General features: G+C 39.8%; 1 protein-coding gene across 1 annotated transcript in view; it reads right to left on the bottom strand.

Moving 5' to 3' along the window:
* Positions 1-21,777, bottom strand: part of FRYL (FRY like transcription coactivator) — a 165,233-nt gene that overhangs the window by 24,587 nt on the left and 118,869 nt on the right. The window contains exons 46-56 of the mRNA XM_056855634.1: positions 21,389-21,559; positions 20,540-20,680; positions 16,992-17,189; positions 15,619-15,780; positions 15,361-15,435; positions 14,937-15,113; positions 10,657-10,860; positions 8,718-8,888; positions 2,573-2,826; positions 1,943-2,147; positions 443-592 (exon numbers count right to left, since the gene is read on the bottom strand). Of these exons, the coding sequence (XP_056711612.1) occupies positions 443-592; positions 1,943-2,147; positions 2,573-2,826; positions 8,718-8,888; positions 10,657-10,860; positions 14,937-15,113; positions 15,361-15,435; positions 15,619-15,780; positions 16,992-17,189; positions 20,540-20,680; positions 21,389-21,559 (1,908 nt within the window). The remainder of the gene's footprint in view (positions 1-442; positions 593-1,942; positions 2,148-2,572; positions 2,827-8,717; positions 8,889-10,656; positions 10,861-14,936; positions 15,114-15,360; positions 15,436-15,618; positions 15,781-16,991; positions 17,190-20,539; positions 20,681-21,388; positions 21,560-21,777) is intronic.

Below are 21,777 nucleotides of genomic sequence, written 5' to 3'. Positions count from 1 at the left end.
GAAGTTGGAAAGGGTGGCAGTCTTTTCTGGCATGGTAAAACAAAGAATGGTATGAAGCTGTGAATTATATCTAAAGCAGAGCTCTGGAGAAATTTTTCAGCTCATAATCTTTCTAAGTGTTGTGATCAGAAAAGCTGAATGTTACAGTACACTTCACGTTGGTAAAAGCAATAAAATAAGCTTTGGCTTGATAAAAAAGTAAATATTGCATGTATTTTCTTTACATCCCATATTTCATTCTTTTTCTGAAAGAAAAAATAGAGGAAATCCAGCCCCCCCCCCCAACTTCAACATTTCCAGGAATTTTACATCTCTGCTTAGAGCAATCACAAAGAATTTAAGGAACCTCAACAGTTTAGAACTTCTAAGTCCTTAGTATGTATCTCGGTTAACCATTAATTAGAAAAGGACTCTGCCTATATAAATAAATATGAGATGTTACCGTTTCAGCATCCACAAAAACTGTTGGGCATTCTGAACACATCATCATCACTTCTAGTGAACTTTTAAATTTTTTTCCAATTCGCTGTAGATTCTCACCAAGAAAACTGACTGATTCATGTGTAATAGCACCAAATTTCCTTTGAATGGTCTGTAAAACAAAATATTCACTTAAAAACCATTTTGCTTTCTGTAGATTAATTTTGGAAAAATATGAAGGCGAGTTAGAATTTTGTAAAGCAACAGTGAGATCCTTCGAAAGCTTATACCCCCCAAAATCTTGCTGGTCTCTAAGGTGCTACTGGATTCAAAGCCAGCTGTTAACTGGTGAGATAACAGCTCTTAGCAGCAGGTGACACTATGATGCAAATTATACCGAGGAAATGCAAATTATATCGGGCTTCCTCCAACTCCCTGCAAAGCCTCTGAGCTTAATGAACAGTACTAAGAAACCCATGATACAAATGGGTTACAACTGTACGTATACTTTAATATAGAAGAAGAGTTGGTTTTTATATGCAGATTTTCTCTACCACTTAAGGAAGAATCAAACCAGTTTACAATCTCCTTCCCTTCCCCTCCCCACAATAGACACCCTGTGAGGTAGGTGGGGCTGAGAGAGGTGTGACTAGCCCAAGGCCACCCAGCTGGGGAGTGGGGAAATCAACCTGGTTCACCAGATCATGTGGCAATTGAACTCTATGGCATTGAAGTCCCTCTCCTCCCCAAACCCTGCTCCACCCCAAAAATCTCCCGCTGATGGCGAAGAGGGACCTGGCAACCCTATGTACATTGCATAAAAAATAATATCAGTATTTTGTTATAATTTTCAGCTCAACTTTTAGGTTCTTTGTCTAACTTTCTCTACCCCTCATTTTTCAAAATGGATAGGTTGCCCATCCAGGTACAACTGAGAACAGGAATTTCCAGGTAAGACCAAACTTCTGCTCTGGCAATGCTGGTCAGAGTAGTTGACTGATGGGATATAGAGAAGCAGCGTACCAGCGTGGAAGAATGAGGAATGAGATTTATTCTTTTGGGTACCACAAGATTCTCCTTTGTTTATAGCAAACAGTCCAGTGATGAGAACCGTATATCTAACAATTAGGTTTCTTCTTAAAGCAGGTTTGAAAGGATAGTTAGTGCTTGTGTAGAAAGAATCCACCATCATTCTTCTTTCTAGAACAATACATTTTTGCATTGAAATCCTGCTCTGACCAATGGCCCTCCCAGATGGTGGCTATGGAAAACTAGTAGCTTTCTTTCAAATTTCAATGCCTTTATTGGCATACCATCAATCAGTCGATCAAATAAAACCAACCCTCTAAACATCATTTAGCCTCCACCTCTTAACAATTTCAAATCTTTATTTCAAAGGAATCCCAAATAGTGTCAATTAAACATTTATCCTGAAATTGGGGGAAAACACCATTATATTTTAGTGCTTTATTTTTTTTAAAAAAAGTTTGTGAACTTGAAAGAGGGAATGTTCAATAGTTACCTGAAACAACCTAGAGAACACGTGAAATGTATAAACAGCACAAGATCCATCTGTGTCTGACAGCATCTGATTGACATGGCAACGCCAAGCCTCTTCTTCGTCGTCATATGATGCTGGCTGGAAAGCTGCCAATATGGCAGAAAGAAAAGGGGAAGGTGGAGGGGATGTCTGTGCTTCTGGAAAGCCATCTTGTTCTTCATCTTGACTACAAATAAAGCAAATGCAAAAATTAATGCAAGCAAGTTAAGCAAATGCTATATCAGAGCTTTACAGTCGTCCTAACCATGCAATTTAGGTTGCGCACATTAGGATTATTCTTTAAAACTAGTGTGCAGTTTGATTTGAATTACAGCCTACCAAAAGCAATGTAAACCGTCAACAAAGGAAGACGCAAGTTAAAGCTTTGCTGACAAATACCTAAATCTTTAAACATCCAATGAGTTTTACAGAGCAAGCAGAAAGAATATAAATCTCTTTAAAAAATTTAAACTTTTTATTTAGCCAGAATTTGCAGAAAAAAGACGATGCTTTTCTTCCCCATTATATATGGATAGCAAAAAAGTTCTCTCTCCAGGCTAACTAACAAGGGAATAGACAAGTGTTTTAATGTACGATGAAAATTCACTTTACCTAGACAACCCAGAAAAGTCAGCTTCTTCTTCTTCACATCTTTCATCTAGTTCCTTCAAAGCAAGGGTAACGTCATCTTCACAGATCGATTCCGAATAGCTCTCAGTAGCTGGGTGATCTGGAATTTCAGGCGGTTCTTCCAACTCCAGAGGTTCTTGGCAAATCAAGGACTCCTGCTGCTCTTGCAATATAAACAATCCGGTGTCTTCACTGGCAGTACTAACTTGTTCATCCTTTATGGGTGAACTGCCATCCTGGAAAGCAAACAGCATATTTTTTTAGCTCATACAGAGGAATGCCTTTGTCTTATTGAGACCAGTAGTACAAAATCCAAAATGTATTTTACATCATCCAATTTTATCTTAAAGTTTTAGATTTGCATTATCATGTTGAATCAAATACTCCAGTTCTAACTGAACTAATTTATTTAAAGTATTAAAAAAGCTACACAAAATGTTATCAAGATCTTCATCACTCTGTAAATAAAAGATGATTGCCCAAAGCATCAATGGTCTATGTCAGAAGCTGCTAAAAGAAGTCCTCCTCTTTTCAATTTCCTTAAATAATATCTGAATCATAACTGGACAGCCAAAAGCAAAAATAGTATAATCCTAAATAAGAGACTTTCCATCTTCTGACATCATACAGTGTAATTATAACCTCATTTTGAATAGGCAATGATTAGCATTTATTTAAAAGGAAAAAAAACACATGACGGACAAGATACAAATGGTTACACAATAACTTAATTTCCCCCTACTGAAATGAATGGGGCTTAAAAGTGTTTCAGATTGGCTGGATATTACCTCTGATGTTTTCTTACAGAAGTGATCACCACTACAGATATAATCCAATTCATATATTTGGAAATGCAGGATTATTCCCACAAGAGTTAAAAAAGTGCCTATATATACAGGGGCAGGAAACAAATATTTTAAGCTTAACACAACTAGAACCCTGTCAGATCAAACCAAATCTAAGGCCTTCCTTGTCCAGCATCCAGCTTCCCAGAATGGCCAAGGGGATGCCACTGCAAAGTCCTGAAGTAAGGCACAGAGATCAAAGCCTCCTGCTGAAGCCCACCAGCAACTGGCATTTAAAGGTATTCTACCTAAAGATCAGCCTTCGATTCTAAGCTTATCGTACCCACCATTTGTATTTTCCCCTTCCCTCTTCATATTACCTACTTGTTAACTAATCCTGATGCACACACCATTCCATTGAAAAAACAACAACAAAATGCTATGGTGTCTAATACCTGCCATCTCTACTACAATATTCTTAGGGCTGGTTCACCTTGCGTGAGTGTGTTAAGTGCTGTCAAGTTGCTTCCAACTTATGATGACCCTATGAATGAATGTCCTAAAAAAACATTCTTTTGTTAACTGACTTGCTCAGGTCTTTCAAACTGAGGGCTCGGGCTTCCTTTATAGAGTCATTCCATCTCATGTTGGGGCTTCCTTTTTTCCTGCTGCCTTCAACTTTTCCTAGACTGGTCTTCTCACAATGTGACCAAAGTACATTAGCCTCAGGTTAGTCGTTTTAGCTTCTAGAGGGAGTTCAGGCATGATTTGATCTAAAGCCCACTTTTTGGTGGTCCACGGTATCCATGAAACTTTCCTCCAACACCACATTTCAAAGGAATCTACTTTCTTCCTGTTAGCTTTCTTCATTGTCCAATTTTCACACCCATACATAGTAATGGGAAATACTATGGCATGAATTAACTTGATCTTGGTTGCCAGTGACACATCCTTACACGTAAGAATCTTTTCTAGCTCCTTCATGGCTGCCCTTCCCAGTCTCAATCTCCTTCTGATTTCTTGGTTGCAGTCTCCCTTTTGGTTGATGATGGAGCCAAGGAACATAAAATCTTGAACAATTTCAGATTCTTCATTGTCAACCTTAAAGTTGTGTAATTCCCCTATGGTCATTACTTTTGTCCTCTTGATGTTCAGCTGTAATCACGCTTTGGCACTTTCTGCTTTAAATTTCATCAGGAGTCATTTCAAATCTTCACTATTTTCTGCCACTAATGTGGTGTCATCTGCAGATATCAAATTGTTAATGTTCATTCCACCAATTTTCACTCGATCTTCATCTACATCTAAGCCAGCTTTCCTTATGATACGTTCTGCATACAGACTGAACAGACAGGGAGATAAAATACATCTTTGTCTTACACCTTTGCCAATTGGAAACTATTCTGTTTCTCCATATTCTGTCCAAACAGTAGCCTTGTGTCCAGAGTACAGATTGTGCATCAAAACAAATCAGATGTGGTGGCACACCCATTTCTTTTAAAACAACCATAGCTTTGCATGATCCACACAGCTGAATGCTTTGCTGTAATCTATGAAACACCAACTGACTTTTTCTGAAATTCTCTCATACGCTCCAGTAACCAACATAAATTTGCAATATGTTCTCTCGTGCCTCTTCCTTTTCTGAATTCATCTTGAATATCTGATATTTCTTGTTCCATACAGAGTAACAGTCTTTGTTGTAAGATTTTGAACATCACTTTACTCATGTGAAAAATTAATGCAATGGCTCGATAGTTGCTGCAATCTTTGATGTCTCTCTTTTTCAGCATTGGAATATAAATTGACTGTTTCCAGTCAGTGGGCCATTGTTTTGTTTTCCATATTTGTTGGCATATTCTTGTTAAGATTTTGATGGACTCAGTTTCTGTAGATTAGAATAGATCTATTGATATTCCATCTACCCCTGGTGATTTGTTTCTCCCAACTGCTCTCAATGCAGCTTTCACTTCACTTTCTAAAACTATACGTTCTTCTTCAAAAGATTCTTTTTTGAAGGAACCTGTCATCCTTTCATCTCTTCTGAATAGTTCTTCAGTGTATTGTTCCCATCTTTTCTTTATTTTGACCTGTTCTGTTAATGTATTTCTGTGTTGATCTTTCAGTATGTCTAAATGTGCTTTAATAAATTTCACTTTGATTCCTTGGATCTTGTGGAACAGATCTCTTGTTCTTCCCTTTTTGTTGTTCTATTTCTTTACACTGGTTATTCTCTATGTCTCTATGAGCGAGTTGCTGAAACATTACATTTAGACTTTTGATTCTGTTTCTGTCACCTTTTACTTTTGCTTTTCATATATCTTTAGCAATTTTGAGAGTTTCGTCAGTCACCCATCGAGGCTTTTCATTGCTTTTGGCTACAGGAATAGTCTTTTCACATTTTCCCTTGATAATATTTCTGGTTTCACCCATAGTTCTTCTGGTTCACGTTCACTTGAACTTAATAATGCAAATCTGTTCTTTACATGGTCTTTAAACTCTTCAGGAATGTTGCTTAGATTGTATTTTGGCACCATGAATGTTTTGGTGTTTTTCTTCAGCTTTATTCTAATTTTTGATATTAACAATTCATGGTCTATACCACAGTTGGCTCCTGGTCTTGTTTTAGCAGAGAGAATAGAGCTTCATCTTCTGCTTCTGCAATCTATTTGATTTCTATACTGGCCATCCGGTGATATCCACGTATACAATCATCTGTTGGGTCGCCTGAAACATGTGTTCGCAACAAATGGTTGTCTCCACAGAATTCTATGAGTTGCTCTCCTGCTTAATTTTGTGCTCCTGGCCCAAGACTTCCAACGACATTTGATTTTGCTTTGTTTCCTACTTTTGCATTCACCATACCTACCTAATACACACCAAAACCCACCTATTTTTGAACTGGACTCTAGGTTCTAACAGCTAGGACATGTGGCAGGAAAGCTCTCTTTTTTAAAAAAAGCAGAAGAAGAAGGAGTATCTGCTGCAGAAGACACATCTTCACACGGCAGCAACCAGCATTTCTTTCCGGAGAAAACTAACACATCACTACACTCTGTTTCCTGATTTTCTGCCAGTTGTGCTTCCCTGTTTCTACTCCAATCAACTCTAGGCAAAAGGAGCCACTTCAAAGGATGTCCTTATTCCTTCTAGTAAAGAAAAACTAGATGATGGTGTCCGTCTTCCTCTTTGTTGTTGTACAGAATGCAATGTGAGCAGCACAGGGACTGACAGCTGTGGTTGGTTACACTGACTGTTGGAAACAGAGGCTTAGATGCCAACACAGCTGTTTCCAACCCTCAGACTATTAAAACAAGAACAGCCACATGAAGTATACCAATGAACATAAAATAAATGCATACTGAGGCTAAAAGTCAAAATTTGAAGATCCTGGACATTTGCTGATGCCCCAGAAACCGTGCTCTCACTTAATTTCGTTCTGTTTGTTTAGGGCTCATCCACATAAGCAAGCTGAAAATGCTCTGGTGGGTCAGCAAGTGCACTGAGCACATACAAGCTATTATTCAACATCTGCAATACATTCCCTAAAAAAGGGGCTTGGTAATAAGATCCAAGCTCACTAAGAACAATCCTGAGGGCTTTCGAGATGACGGTGCTCCAAGAAATGCTCAGAACTTCCCCTGTCTTTCAGTTTCATGCAATCTGCATTTCAAAAGGTGGGTATTTCCCCAAATACTGCATATAAATTATGCCCACCCTATATCCAAGTAAGATCTTCATAATGGTAGCAGTTTTAATACTTACTGCATAACACTAAAATAGCCAACACACAAGCTCAGAGAAAAATACTCCCAAGATAAAAACGTCGAGAAAACCCTTCTACATACTTTAGTGCAGGGCTTCTTAAACTTTTTTCCACTCATGACCCCTTTCCACCCAAGAAATGTTTACATGACCCCAGAGTATGTAGGTATATAAAATAGGTATACAAATCAAACATTTACTGATAATAAATTTCGCAACCCCCACATTCAGTTACGCGACCCCATATGGGGGTCGCGACCCACAGTTTAAGAAGACCTACAGTTTAAGAAGCTTTGCTTTAGTGGATGGTCCTCCTCATAATGCAATGTAGTGAACCCAAAGCTCCCAGACTTTAGCTCTGTTGGACAGTGCCCAGTTTCTATGGGTTTTGTACTACTGCTGTGCTATTCCCTACCACTTACCGAGAACTGAGGAATATGTCCATTGCCACTGTTTGGCAACAGTAGGATGAAAGGCCTCACCCTCTTTGGATAACTTGAAGATGCCAAGCAGAAGGCACTTTTATCTGACTCTATTAAAATGGCTGGCACAGCCTTCCATCATAAGAAGAAAGAGGGTTGGTTTTTATATGCTGACTTTCTCTACCACTTAGGGAAGAATCAAACCAGCTTACAATCACCTTTCCTTCCCCTCCCCACAATAGAGACCCTGTGAGGTAGGTGGGGCAGAGAGAGTGTGACTAACCCAAGGCCACCCAGCTGGCTTCATGTATAGAAGTGGGGAATCAAACCCTGTTCTCCACGGCTCTTAACCACTACACCATGCTGGAAGTTGCCTGGGACCTACAGCAGCAAATTCTGCCCCCACAGACTTGCCCTGTGCTGATTCTGAATGCCCTCAAATAAAATAAAATCTAGTTCACCATTCTTTCATATTACATTTTTTTCCTGCAACAATTACAAAATCAGAGATGAACCACTTCTTAGCTTAACAGTTATAATGCAGAACTTTCTGTCTGTAAACGGCAAAGATACAGTTAAAATACTCACTGGTTTCTTAGCCATTAGCTGGGGAATCGGGCTTATTCCACATAGGCATTTCCAAATGGGAAAATAAATGCCACTAGCATGCAGAAGCGCTGTTCACGAGGCCTGGCTGAATTAACCAATTGCTAACACTGCTGGCCTGAGGTTCAAGCCCCAATTAAAGCACCAATCACAAATGCAAAGGCAAAATCAAACATTTGGGAGGGGAAGGGAAAAGAGAGGAGGAGGATGTATTGGAAAGCAAATATTACTGGAAAGTAATTACTATACCCAGAAAATCACCTTGCTTGATATTGTTCTGCACCGTGATACGTTCATCATTAACCGTTCAACATTATTTTTAACCTGTGGTGAACATCTTTGCACCATCGGGGAAATGATTAGTTTCTAGGAACATTGTCATTCCTCATGTCATTCCTTCATGCCATCACAACAGGTTAGAAATACTAAAATTAAATTACAAAATCAATGTGACAGATGAAAGTTCTTTCAGAGAGGAAGACAAAAAGCTATTGTGCAGTGCTAGAAAGAACCCAGATCAGCCATGCGCCAGCCCCCATTTCTCCCCACCTCAGGCAGCTGATTGCTAGCATTATCTAGAGGGGAAACCTCCAAACTTGGACTCTCTGCTCTGATCTGAAGCACCTCTTCTGTTCCCACACTGCTAGTGGAGTCCTGAGACTGTAGTAACAATCCTCCATGATCTAGTGCTGTGTCATCAGCAGCCGAGTCGTTGTTTAGCTAAGGAGGCAGACAAAAAACAAATACAGGTTCAGATAAGTAGAAAACCCCACTATACCTTTATGCATACCAGGAAGCAAAATACCAACGAAAAGTTGATACTAGCTATATATATACTATATATAGTATAGCTATATAGTCACTTTTAATTTAGGTCAAGACATCCCCCCCTTTAAAAACAAAAAGGCAAATAAGCTAAGGAACTTGCATGCCTGGTCAGGTGCACTGTTTCACTGCATCCCATTTGGGTAAGTGCATACGGCCAGAGTGCTTACATCTGTGCTGCTTCCCCACCAGTCCACACAGCTAACTGGATCAGTGTGGAATCAGTGCAAGATGGGCCAAACAAAAGGGTTGGCTTTCAACCAGGACACTGTCCATGCAACTTTGTTGTGAATGAAAATAATAAGAGCTCTACTTAAGAAGCTATTGTTCAGACATGTTTAACAAACTGAAGATCCCCAAAGTGGAAGCAGAGTTAACTGAGTAGGTACAAATGGCAATGACAAAAGGGTCCCTCTCATCCCCCTCCCCCCCCCCGGTTCCACAGCCAGCATGGTGTCCACAGCATGGTGTTGTTCTCTGAACACATGAAGCTGCCTTATACTGAAACAGACAAAGTCAGCATTGTCTACTCAGACCGGCAGCGGCTCTCCAGGGTCTCAGGCAGAGGTCTTTCACACACCTACTTGCCTAGTCCCTTTAACTGGAGATGCCAGGTGTTGAACCTGGAACCTTCTGCGTGCCAAGAAGACACTCTACCATTGAGTCACAGCCCTTCCCCTGGGTTGGCACTCTGGGTTTTGGCCTGTAGGATCTCTCTCAAACATTTCCCTTCCTTATTCCTAAAGAACACTTGCCTATTAGCTTTCAGAAAAACAGCAAGCTAGTTGATTTTCTAGACTGCAAAATCCTTGTTAGCTACTGAAAACAGAGTATTAGTTTCCCACATTTCAAGGTTTGTGATTTCAGATTCTGGAATTTAATTATGAAGTTTGAGGTGACTATTTTGTCACCTTCCATTATTGTTCATTTGCCGTGTACATTTTAGCTTTCTGTAAATTATCTCAGATGATACTCCTTTACAGCCACTAAACCTTTCTCCTGCTATGAAAATGACAAAAGCCACACAGAGGTATTAGTGACTAGTATAGCTAGAGTTTGGGAACCATTCAGTAACAGTGTTAAACACACCCACCAGAAATCTTTGTGTGGTTCTGACAAAACTACTCTAGACAATATTGTGACATTTTTAACTTTGGATGCAATCCATGTTTTCTGTGCAAGCTTCACTGACAGCCGTACATCTCTATTGCTCAGTGGACCATACCTAATTCAGAGAACTAGGAGCAGAGCAGGAAGTTAAGCAGTTACTGCTGGGCTCAGAGTACCCTGCCCAAACGTCAATATTTATGTGAGCCCCGTGGCGCAGAGTGGTAAGCTGCAGTACTGTAGTCAAAAGCTCTGCTCACAACCCGAGTTCGATCCCGATGAGAGTCAGTTTCAGGTAGCCGGCTCAAGGTTGACTCAGCCTTCCGGCCTTCCAAGGTCGGTAAAATGAGTGCCTAGTTTGCTGGGGGTAAAGTGTAGATGACTGGGGAAGGCACTGGGCAAACCACCCCGTAAACAAAAGTCTGCCTAGTAAACGTCGGGATATGACGTCACCCCATGGGTCAGGAATGACCCGGTGCTTGCACAGGGGACTACCTTTAACTTTTTAAAAACAAAGGCCTCTACTATCATCATCCTAGAACAAAGGAAGTTTTACCATCTGCGATCGCGATAATATCTGACTTGCAGTCAGGGCTTCTTCTTCTGAGGATTCATCAGTATCTTCTTGATTGGTTAAGTTCAAGCTGGGGGTGCTACCAGAATACTGATGATATTCTTGTAGGGATGGTGTGTCTCCCTTATCGATACTGTCTAGGGAGCGCCGGCGGACTCCCCAGTTGAAGTTGTCCATGCTTTCCCCCTGCAATGAAAAGGAAGTTTATTCTAAAGCTCTCAGAACACAATACTGAAAATGAACACAGCAACACACAGCCACACAAACCGTGAATTTCATGAAAGCAGAGTTTCAATCAGCCCTTCGAGTTAATTGGAACTTTAAATTCAGTTAATATTTCTTGTATTCAAAGGGTTTAAGCTACATGGCAAGAACGGGTTCCTGAACGTTCCCCCATTTAGACACCTTGCATTTGGAACTAGCTCAATGTATGATTTGTGTATAACCATATATCCGTAGCAAAATGAGATATCTGACTACTAAGCACAGACAGACAAGTATACCACAGATGAGAACAGATGAAACAAGCCACTGCACCAGGCTGCAACTTACCTGCAGCTCCTGGTTCGCAAAAAGAAAAACACACATAATTAGAACGAGGACAACACTTAAAATTACTTTATAATGGGGAGCATTTTCTACTATGTATGCTTGCCAACAGTAAAAGACTGATTCAAGCTCTGGAAGAAGCTTTTGCCAAAAAATAAAAAAAAATCTAACTCTCCAGTTTCTCCATGTTTTTAGCAAAATTGAAAAACCCATTATGAGACAAACACTTAAAACAAAATGGCTATGGCACATTTTTTTCAGTGTAACATATATTAAATCAAACCATTCACTGAATTGCTTGAGAACACCACAAATGAAGTCTTAAACTGACTTTATCTACATTTATTTGACAGAACGTACAAGGCATAATTTTATTTGCAGTGCAGGAAAGCATAAGTGTACTAGCTAGCCTGCCTTATGATTATCTCATGTTTACAAATACCCACACAACATGAAACACATTCCTTGCTCCTGTTCATCTAACTCAAGTTGACTAAATGACAAGAAACACTTTTCGATACCTTTGAGGGCTCTCTCTGCTCTACTATGTTCCCTTTCAAAGTCTGTGAAGCATCCAGCTAGCCTGCCTACTGTTAAGTTCAGCCCATCATTCTTTATACACGGACGAAGGCACTTCTACCCATCCAGGGCTGCAAGACAGACAGTGTTACTGGCTCTGGACTTGTTTCTGAATGGGCTGCCATGGTTGGCACTGGAGTTTAGGGGTAGAAGTCAGGCATCATACAACAATGGAGGCAGGGACAAAGACCTGAGACAGGTTGGACGCCTTGTTCTCTCCCTATTGCTACCCATTTGGCAAGACTACTATGACACCTATTACGAATACTGCTGAGGAAAAACTGCAGCTCATCAGCAACTCAGGACCAAGCCGGTCATTCTTCAACATTTGCCAATCAGCTCATTCCTGACAGCTGCAGTGGCCGGGGATGGCATGGCTGTGATGCCTCCAAAGAGGTTTGGCCACTGCAGCAGGGGGCGGGGAGAAGGGGGTTTTAAAAAAGAAAAATTAAAGAAGGGAGGGAAAGCCCACTGAAAACAGCGATGCTGCACCAACAAAAAGCTGGTACAGCACTGCTGTTGCTAAAGGGGGCGTTCCCAGGTTGAAAGGGGTTAGTAAGCTGCCTACCAGCAGCTCCACCCCCCAGAATGCCCCAGGAACACCTCCCAGGACGCCAGCACGAGAACTTGCGCCGGCAGGACACCGGAGGCAGGCCAAGCCAGCATCCAAGGGCCATTCTGCCGCGGCAGTCCTGGGGGGCAGGCGCAAGTGGCACTATGCCAGTGTCTGTGCCAGTTTGTAAGGCACAAGTGGCACAGACACCGCTGTAGGGGTCATGGCACCTCCTAAGGTGATTCGACCCCCCAGCTTTAGGAATGCAATGTTAATCTGAGAAACTGTGCTTCTGTGCATGAGCTCTGTAGTTCACAAGTACCTCAGCCATACCATAACAAACTGCCAGTGTATCTGTCCAATCAACCTTCAGTTTGGAACTACATATATCAATAATGTAGCTGCAATGAAAAAAATACGCAGGTAGTATATTTGCAGAATTCTTTCATGTGGTTTGTTTAAAAGCTTGAAAAGGAACAGTTATATGGAAAAATATTAACTTTTAGTCTAAGCTAATTTATTTCCCCTTTTAATTAATGAGAATTTCAAATAGGCTTCAGAACATTTATATGAAGGCCACCTACAGCACCTAACTTAGGAGTGGGTAACGTATGGCATCTGGGCCGCATGGGTGGCCTGCAGTGACCCCTCCCATGAGATTGGGGCAGCAAAGCACTGGCACTTCTACCTGAGTCCCAAAGACCTGCATTTCAACTAGCAGAGAAGCTTCCCACCCCTGGGGAGAGGTGAGAATGCTGCCTCTTAGGCAGCCTCTATCAGTTGTTTGCTGTCACAAAAGCAGTTGGAACATCTCAGGGACTCCCAGATGCTGTATTTGCAGACCCACCTGCCCCCTTTTCACAATGACAATTTCACTGGCCAGCGCACTTAGTACCAATCAAGCTTCACTGTGGCCCGAATAACTGTATGAGTTGTGTAACCCATGCCTAACTACAATTTACAAAGTCCTTGTTTTCCCTGTGTGTCTGCCTCAGCCCTAATTCCCACGTATGTGATGACCTGAAACCCCTCCAGAACTCTACTGAATGCAGCTCACATATAAGCAAGATATCCCTCACCTGTTGAGGCACCTCTGCTTGCATCTCCTCCACAGATGGGGAGCAACTCTTAAATGCTGAAGTACCTATTCATGTTGTCGTTTTGTACATACACTCAATTATCTGCAGAGTTCTGGATTATGGCAGCAGGGCTAATAGTTATTTGCAGCCAAATGGCTCTGGGACCCTGCAGTACCCATGCATAAAAACCCTTCCCAAGTTATGTTTCTGAAAGGATACGTGATTTACAGAAGCATACTTATGACTTGTAGTGTGGCTAACAGCTGTTTACCAAAATGGTGTCGGTATTGCATGCTCAGTCAACGAAAGTTATACATTATGAAAATCTCAGCTTTCACTATGCCCTGTATTTATTCGACCACTTAATTAACAAAACCAATAGACCAAAATTATATAAAATAAGCAAAATCTACAAAACTCTGGCTAGAGAGCAAAGGATTCTGTTCTCCTTGGAACAGAACTTCTTTAAATTATGAAATATGCACCACTTTGTCCTTAATTGCACAAAATGGTCATCATGGCCTGCATCCTACCACTCCACTTAGCAAAGTTTGAAGCCTTCCTCCAGCCAAAGGAGGCTTCCTCCAACTTAAGAGGCTCTTCTGCCAGAGGAAGGAATCTTAGGCTAGAGGAACACTTCAAACTTGCTGAGCAGAGTATGCAGGCCAATATGCTTATATCTCAAGCCTGAGATGTTATTCATAATAAGATACATTTTAAGAGAATTAAATTCTACTTTCCATTGGTCTCTACTTTGGCCCAAATATTAAGTTTCCAAAGAAAATCTGACATATATAGTATAGCACAGTACTGATCTCTAGCCATGATTTCCATGCACTGCAATGGTATCTTGTATAACAAGAGTGATAATATTGCCTTAAATATAAAAATGCAGATAAAGATGACAAATGCACCATGAAACCAGATACAATGGGAATGGCTTAAGGTCAAAGCAATTTCAACATAAACTCTGCACCAAGATTACAGAATAGTGAGGGACTCCACTGCTTTTCATTTAAAATGTTCAGTCCTAAGCAGAAAGCTCAGGTTTTGATGGCAACACTCTGGTTATCAAAGGCTATACTTCATGCTATGTAAACAGTTTCATTGGACAGTGTGGCCTACAGGGTTATAGCTCTGCCAAACTACAAAATAATGAAGTTATCCTCCTTAACATGAAAGATCCAGTGTTGAACTGAGAAAAACTCAAATGTTGTTCCAATAAAGGTAAATGATATTCCCTCATTAGTGCCTGATCAAAAGAAGAAGCAGAATCTCATCTTCTGTTCATGCACTTCAGAAAGAATCACAATATGAAATCTGGGTTGAGTTGTACTCAACAAGGACATCTGTATTTGGCTAAGCAGAGGCTTTTGACAGATTAACAAAGGCTTCAATTGCTACAATGGCCAATATCCAAAGGAAATTAATGACTTCCCAGAACGTTTCCTCATTTGAAGCATAGCCTTGTAGAAAAAAAAATATATATCACAGGGACTTACCTCTGCATCTTCTAACTCAACATCTAAAAAGTCAAAGTCTTTAAAAACTCCGAACTGTTGTTCGCTTGTATTGTCTTCTACAGCCAATTCTTCCTCTTGAATTACTTCCTCCGTTGCTGAAATAAGAGCAATTTGCTGATCTCCAACTTCCAAGTCTTCATTAGAAGAAAACACAACCTAGAAATGAGGAAAATAATGTAGATTTGTTTTGAACCAGAGACTTGAGAAGTATATTGCATTAATCATGCACCTCTGAAGGATTGGCAGTACGCAGCAACCTTGACCTATGTTATTCAGCACAAGATGCTAATTTATTTTATCCCACAAAAAAATCTGGTCCTTAACAGCCAGGTCATAAACACAGATAAACAACTATCACTGGCAGTTGTCAAACATCACACTATCGGAATCTACAAATACTTACAGATGGATTCTTAGGAAGACCTGATTCTGGACCACACAAAGAAAGAACATTCATTAACTTTTCTCTGGTCCTTCGCTGGAAAAAAAATAACATTAAGAGAATCCTTTAGATTACATTAGCATCTTTCATTTTGTCAACAGTTAACATTTTCCAACTTTTAAGTTATGTTTGTTGTTACCAGTTTATGCTAATTTTGTTACAGAAGATACTATACATACTTTCAAGACATATGGAAAGTAATGTTAAAAGCTAATGCACCTGAGATAACTGTGGCCTCTTCCAACTGACAGGTACCAAGGCATTGGAATTGGATCCTGAGGATGTTGAGGAAGTACTCCTAGTTACAGCAATGACTTTTGGCTTCCCATTTCTGCCAGCTGCACTGTGCTGATCACCATACTTGTTTCCAATAATTGGCGTCTACAAAAGAAAGAAGCTTACAGCTTGCTTACAGTTCAAATACTCCAATTAAGTATATAATCCCCAGAGCCGTAACAGGCAGAAGAAAACACCTTTAGACAATTTTTAAGATGGGATAAAATGATTTGCTAATCAATACAGCAGTAAATGAAAAGGTTAAGCAAAAGTAATGCAAAAAACATGCCTTCTAGGAGAGTGTAATAACATTAAATTGATCTGTGTGGACAGCTATGAATGGAGGATGGAGACTTATATATTGTATAAAAGCTGCTTCAAGCCTCCTCCCCCCACTCATTTCAGCATTACTAGAAGAAGAAGGGTTGGGTTTGATACCCCGATTTTCTCTCCCTTTAAGGAGTCTCAAACCAGCTTACAATCACCTTCCCTTCCCCTCCCCACAACAGACACCTTGTGAAGTAGGTGGAGCTGAGAGAGTTCTGAGAGATAGCCCAAGGGCACCCAGCTAGCCCAAGGGCACCCAGCTGGCTTCATGTGAAGGAGTGGGGAAACCAACCCAGTTAACCAGATTAGAGTCCGCCGCTCATGTGGACGAGTAGGGAATCAAACCGGGTTCTCTAGATCAGGGCTTAAACTTTTTCCACTCGCGATCCCTTTTCGCCTGAGAAATTTTTATGCAACCCCGGGTATATAGGTATATAAAATAGGTATAAAAATCAAACATTTACTGATAATAAATCAAATTTTTCGTGACCCCCACATTCAGTTATGTGACCCCATACAGGATCGCGACCCACAGTTTAAGAAGCTTTACTCTAGATTAGAGTTTGCCACTCCTATCCACTACACCATGCTGGCAAAACCACACAACTGTTTCTTCACACCTAGAGGGCTTCAGGGTTGTGTTTTTGGTATGAAATTCCCCACTACCACACAGCAAATCACTTTTGAAACCAAGTTTAGAACAGCAGACTCTCATTCCATATCACAATGCTTTTTGATGAAAAAACCAAAGATTTCATAGCACATACTCAAACCCTTGGGGTACCTATAAGTAGTTCTTTTGATCCCAGCCACTGGCGTATATCATGTTTGCTGGGCTAAATACACAAGATTTAACCTCACTTATTTCTGGGCCAAGCAAACTACTGGGGAGTTCAATCATACTGAGTATTTGTTTTGATCTTCCAAAATGTATTCCATTATCCAGTTTCAGCATAGAGAATGTTTTACTTTCATTATAATATACTTACCTCCGATATGTCAAAATGAAAGTCTAAGGTTTTCCCAGGGAGTTCTTTCGAAACATTATTAAAAATTTTGGTGAATGAAATTTCAGGAGAGCTTATATCGCCACCATAGGACTTTGGAATATCATTAGGTACAACAAGACTTGCTGATCGAGAGACGACCAGTTTCAAAATATTAAGGGCTTCCTTCCAGTATGGACTCTAAGGGGGAACAAAAGGACATGCATGACACAATTAAAGCCACTAAAATGCAGCAATAAGAAATAAATATAAATCAGCAGCCTCAAAAGCATTTCTGCCTCAAGTATGACCACGATTACCATTAGCCGTGGTAAGATTTAGAAAAATGTTGCCAACACTGAACAAATGTTTCATACAGCTATAATCAAAATAGGTGTTCAGAAGCAGTAATGTACTGAATGAAATCCAATAAGCTGAACATCAAAGCAGACAAGATGATAATAATATAATCTAGCAACAAGTAATTGAGGAATCTGCCTGTTCCATATGGGGTTGTACTGCCACTAAAAAGGAGTTAGTTTATGGATGCTATTAAGTCTGTGTCTGCAAACGGATATTCAGGTTGCATCTGTGGCATGCTGCACCTTTACACTTTGGTTCATCTTGTCAGGTGCATCTGTCCCTGGAAAAGCAAGATCTGCTCTGGATCACATCTGGATTAAATTACTGCAACACCTTTTATATGAGACTGCATTTGAAGACTTTTCAAAATGCAACTACGAGATTGCTGTCTGGTACTGATGGTTTGTAACACTTCTCACCATATTGTAAGGAATTTCACTAGCCACCAAATTATTTCTGAACACAATTAAAAGTTCTGGATCTTATCTATTAAGTCCTAAACAGACTGAGACTGGGGGACTGCCAGCTGCCACATCAATCTGTCCAACTACCGAGATCTTTACTAGATCTTCTCTGTGTGCTCTTGCCTTCTGAGGCAATATATGTGGCTACCAAAATCTTTAAAAATTGTAGTGAGCTCTGACTTATGAAAGCTCATGCTGAAATAAACGTTAGTTTTTAAGGTACCACCAGACTTCTTATTTTATTTTACTAGAGCAGACTAACACATCTACACTGTGACACTTACATTGTGTGTCTAATTCACTCTTCTCTACTTAAGGATAGATGGACTCACATTCTAGCTGTATCTGAAGAAGTGAGCTGTGGCTCACGAAAGCTCATACCCTGCAAGAAATTTTGTTAGGTCTTTAAGGTGCTACTGGACTCTTGGCTCTTTTCTACTGCTATTGACAGACTAACACGGCTACCCATCCAGATCTACAGCTACACTGCTGCAGTTACCAGAATCTACCCTTTTCAACTGCAGGTAGAATTCCTTCCCTGCCTCTGTTTGAGACCAACTTTGAATTTAGGTGACAGGAGGGTTTTTTTAATCAGATATTGGCGATTAGTAATTGTTGTCTAATTTGGAGGATATTTTTTGGTTCCATGTGTTTATCTTTTCAGCTCTGCCTACTGCTCTCCTTGGTTAGGTTTCCTGTTGTTATGTTAACACGGATAATATTTTATTAATGTTGATGTTATTTGGTTATTATTTTATGGGAAACTACTCAAGAAACCGGTGGGATATAATTGCCTTAAATAACTAGGTAGGTTCTACAGGAGCTCACACGCTTCTTTAAGAGATAATGCAAACTCTTGCACAAGCAGAGTTCCTGTGAATTTAGTGTCATTTGTCTTGTACAACGCACAACTTAGGCAGTTCATGAGAGGGAGGGCATCTTGGCCATCTTCTGGGAACTGTGTGTGTGTGGGGGGGAGATAGTTGTGAATTTCCTGCATTGTGCAGGGGGTTGGACTAGATGACCCTGGTGGTACCTTCCAACTCTATGATTCTATGCAGTGTGATGTGAAAACAGTATGTTCAAGTACAACTGGGGTTCCAACCCAAAGTGTATTAATATGAATTCCGTAATAATGCACTTTGTAGGAAGGCAATAGCTTCATCACATATAAATGACTATCTCCGATTTACGCTTACCCCTTATTCTGCTGTGTTAGAGATCAAGTAATTCACCACAATCATTTTAAGAACATCTCCTTTGTGAGTTTTATTTCAACAATAAGCTCACAGCTAGAATAAATGGATTTTTGCCTTAACTGCCCATGTGGGGTCAAATTCAAGCTTCTCCAGGAGTAATCAAGACAAGAGGAAAACACAATACAACTAAGTGCATTCTCTTTAATTTCGTTATGACAAGCCTCAAAAGAGCGAATACATCCAGAGAGGTCAGCGAAGGGGGTGGGGAGTGAAAAATCAAACCGCGAGGGAAGGAGGAAACAGAAACACAGCAGGGCTTGTTTTCAACTTGATGGAAGAGTTTAGAAATTTACTTGATTGCAAAGTCTTTGACCTCGGGTACAAAATAAGTGATAATTAACCAGAACCTTTTATCACAGCATGCCTTGTTATGGTAAAACAACAACAAGGTAATAATAAACTTCTGTCATAATCTCTCAAGAGATGTAAACTCAATATTCAGTATCCAAAAATATTCAATATTAACTATAAAATTAATGTTTTCATCACTGTCGTAAAGTACATATTTTTGTTTTGTTACCGAGAAGACTCCCTAAGAGTTTAAAGTACGTTTATTTGACTCTGTTTTCAATCATCAATCAATATGCAAATTACAAGCTGTTGATGTAGCTACAGTATTCATTAAAATACAACCAATGAAGCAAAAGACCTTAAAAATCCCATAAAAAGGGTTAGAGGTGAAAAGAACAGATGGCATGCCGGCTATGAGAACCTTGGCCACATTGATCAGTTACTCTGCTTAATGTCTCCTGACAAGACTACAATAACTTAAGTGCCTATCTATCAACTGCAAAAATGCATGAAGATGGACACTGACATCTTTTCCTAGTTAATTAGGATTAAGCCCATTTTGTTGTGCTGTAGTTCAGAGGTAAAGAATAGAAATCAATTATTTGGTAGCAATGCTCCAGGCGATCTGAAAAACCTTCTGCAAAAAGCCTAAATATCTTCCAGGGATTATATTTTCAGTGAACTCTGTTAAAAGCCAATCTCCTAAATATAAAACAATGAGCTACCAGGGGCACAATGTGAATGCGTGTGCTATCATACAGAGGAAGACACTCAAGTTCATCACAAGATCTCTAGCATAATGTGTCTATATCCATATGAAAAAGGCCAGAATGCACCAAATAATTTAAATGCAAAGTCTCATAAACAAGAGAGTTTAAAAAAACATTTCATGCAGAATTTTAGCCTAAGCATATTTATTTTGAAGAGTGTGCTGCATATTTGCACAAATAGAGCTCCCAGATATACAGACCTGGCCCAGATATTACTAGATGTACACATGCAATAATATTAGCAGAAGTTACCAAAAATACACGTATAAAAAGAAAAGCTATTTATAAAACATACAAAGGGATTATGCTTTGCATTGTTCATCTGAATAAGCTTAAATATCGTTAGTGCTTCTCACCAAAAATATAGTTAAATGTTTTTAGGCTATATACTTCAGTATACCTACCTGAACATATTTACCAATGACCTTTATAATTTCCAGATTGAACTGCTTCACCGGTGTTGAAGACAAGTCAATGTGACTCAAAAGGCTGTAAATGATCTGAAGTAAAGATTGCTGCATGCTGGACAACCCTTTCTCCAACAGCTGAAAATAAATATATAAAATGGATTTAACCCATTGGCTACAAAACCCACAGAAATTATTAATAAATATCAAGTAACTTTGATGTGCCAGTCTTCATACAATGCAAGTTGCATTGTAAAAAAAATAATAAAAATTCTGATCTTGGGGGGAAAACAAATACAAATTTTGATCTTGGAAACACAAAGCAACTGAACAAAACTGCATGTACTACCAACCCAACATTCTTCAAGAATTTCAGACTCTCTGCTTCCAACATGACAGCTGAAGTAGAAAGTCGTGGCCTTAGCCCACAGTGAGATTTATGTGTTTGAGATTGTCTCCCGGGCACACACAGCCTTCCATGAAAAACATCCACCAGTCTCTGATTCATATGTTAAATTAGAAGTGAGAATTTGGAACCTTCACAAGACCACTATGTTCAGCTCAATACACGTTAAAGTGAAACAGGTTTTCAGAAGCAGAGAGGAGAAAGGGTAATCACAGAATCATTATTCCATCTACAGTGTAGAGCGGAAGGGCCCCTGGGGAAAGGGGAGAAATATGCAGTGTAGGATAATGGGTAGGGGAAAGAATGCATATATGTTACACTTGAAGAAAATCCATTTTAGCAACATTTAAAGAGAAAGGGCAAAGCCCTCAGCTTTATTTTGAAGTGAAAAATAGATACTATAATTGAGATACTCTGTAAAGTATATATATTTCCATTACCTCTGCAAGGTACGTTACAAGATTAAAAGTTGTTTCTGAGAAGGAGTCATGCAAATATCTACACACTACATTAATCCAGTTACAGCAGTCTCTGGAATAGCTGTGTGTACTGTATAAACTCATCATATGAGCCAAATTGGCAAGGGTCGGTGACTTCTCCTCTGCACATACCTATGGAACACAACAACACCTGTTTAAGTACAGTTCTGAGAAAATAATCAGATACCCTGATTAAATTAGTAAAACTGAAGATGTCACTGTGAAAGTCTACAAGATTCTGCTATAGGTAAAAGGGGCTAGAAAACCAAGTTTGAAAGGCTGATTTCCTGGTTAATGTCTGATGAAGTGGCTTGCAGCAGAAATAGCTCACAGGGATCAACAAGAGTTTG

Source organism: Euleptes europaea, chromosome 9 (assembly GCF_029931775.1).
Source record: "Euleptes europaea isolate rEulEur1 chromosome 9, rEulEur1.hap1, whole genome shotgun sequence".
NCBI lineage: Eukaryota > Metazoa > Chordata > Lepidosauria > Squamata > Sphaerodactylidae > Euleptes > Euleptes europaea.
This window is presented reverse-complemented; position numbering and strand designations above follow the sequence as displayed.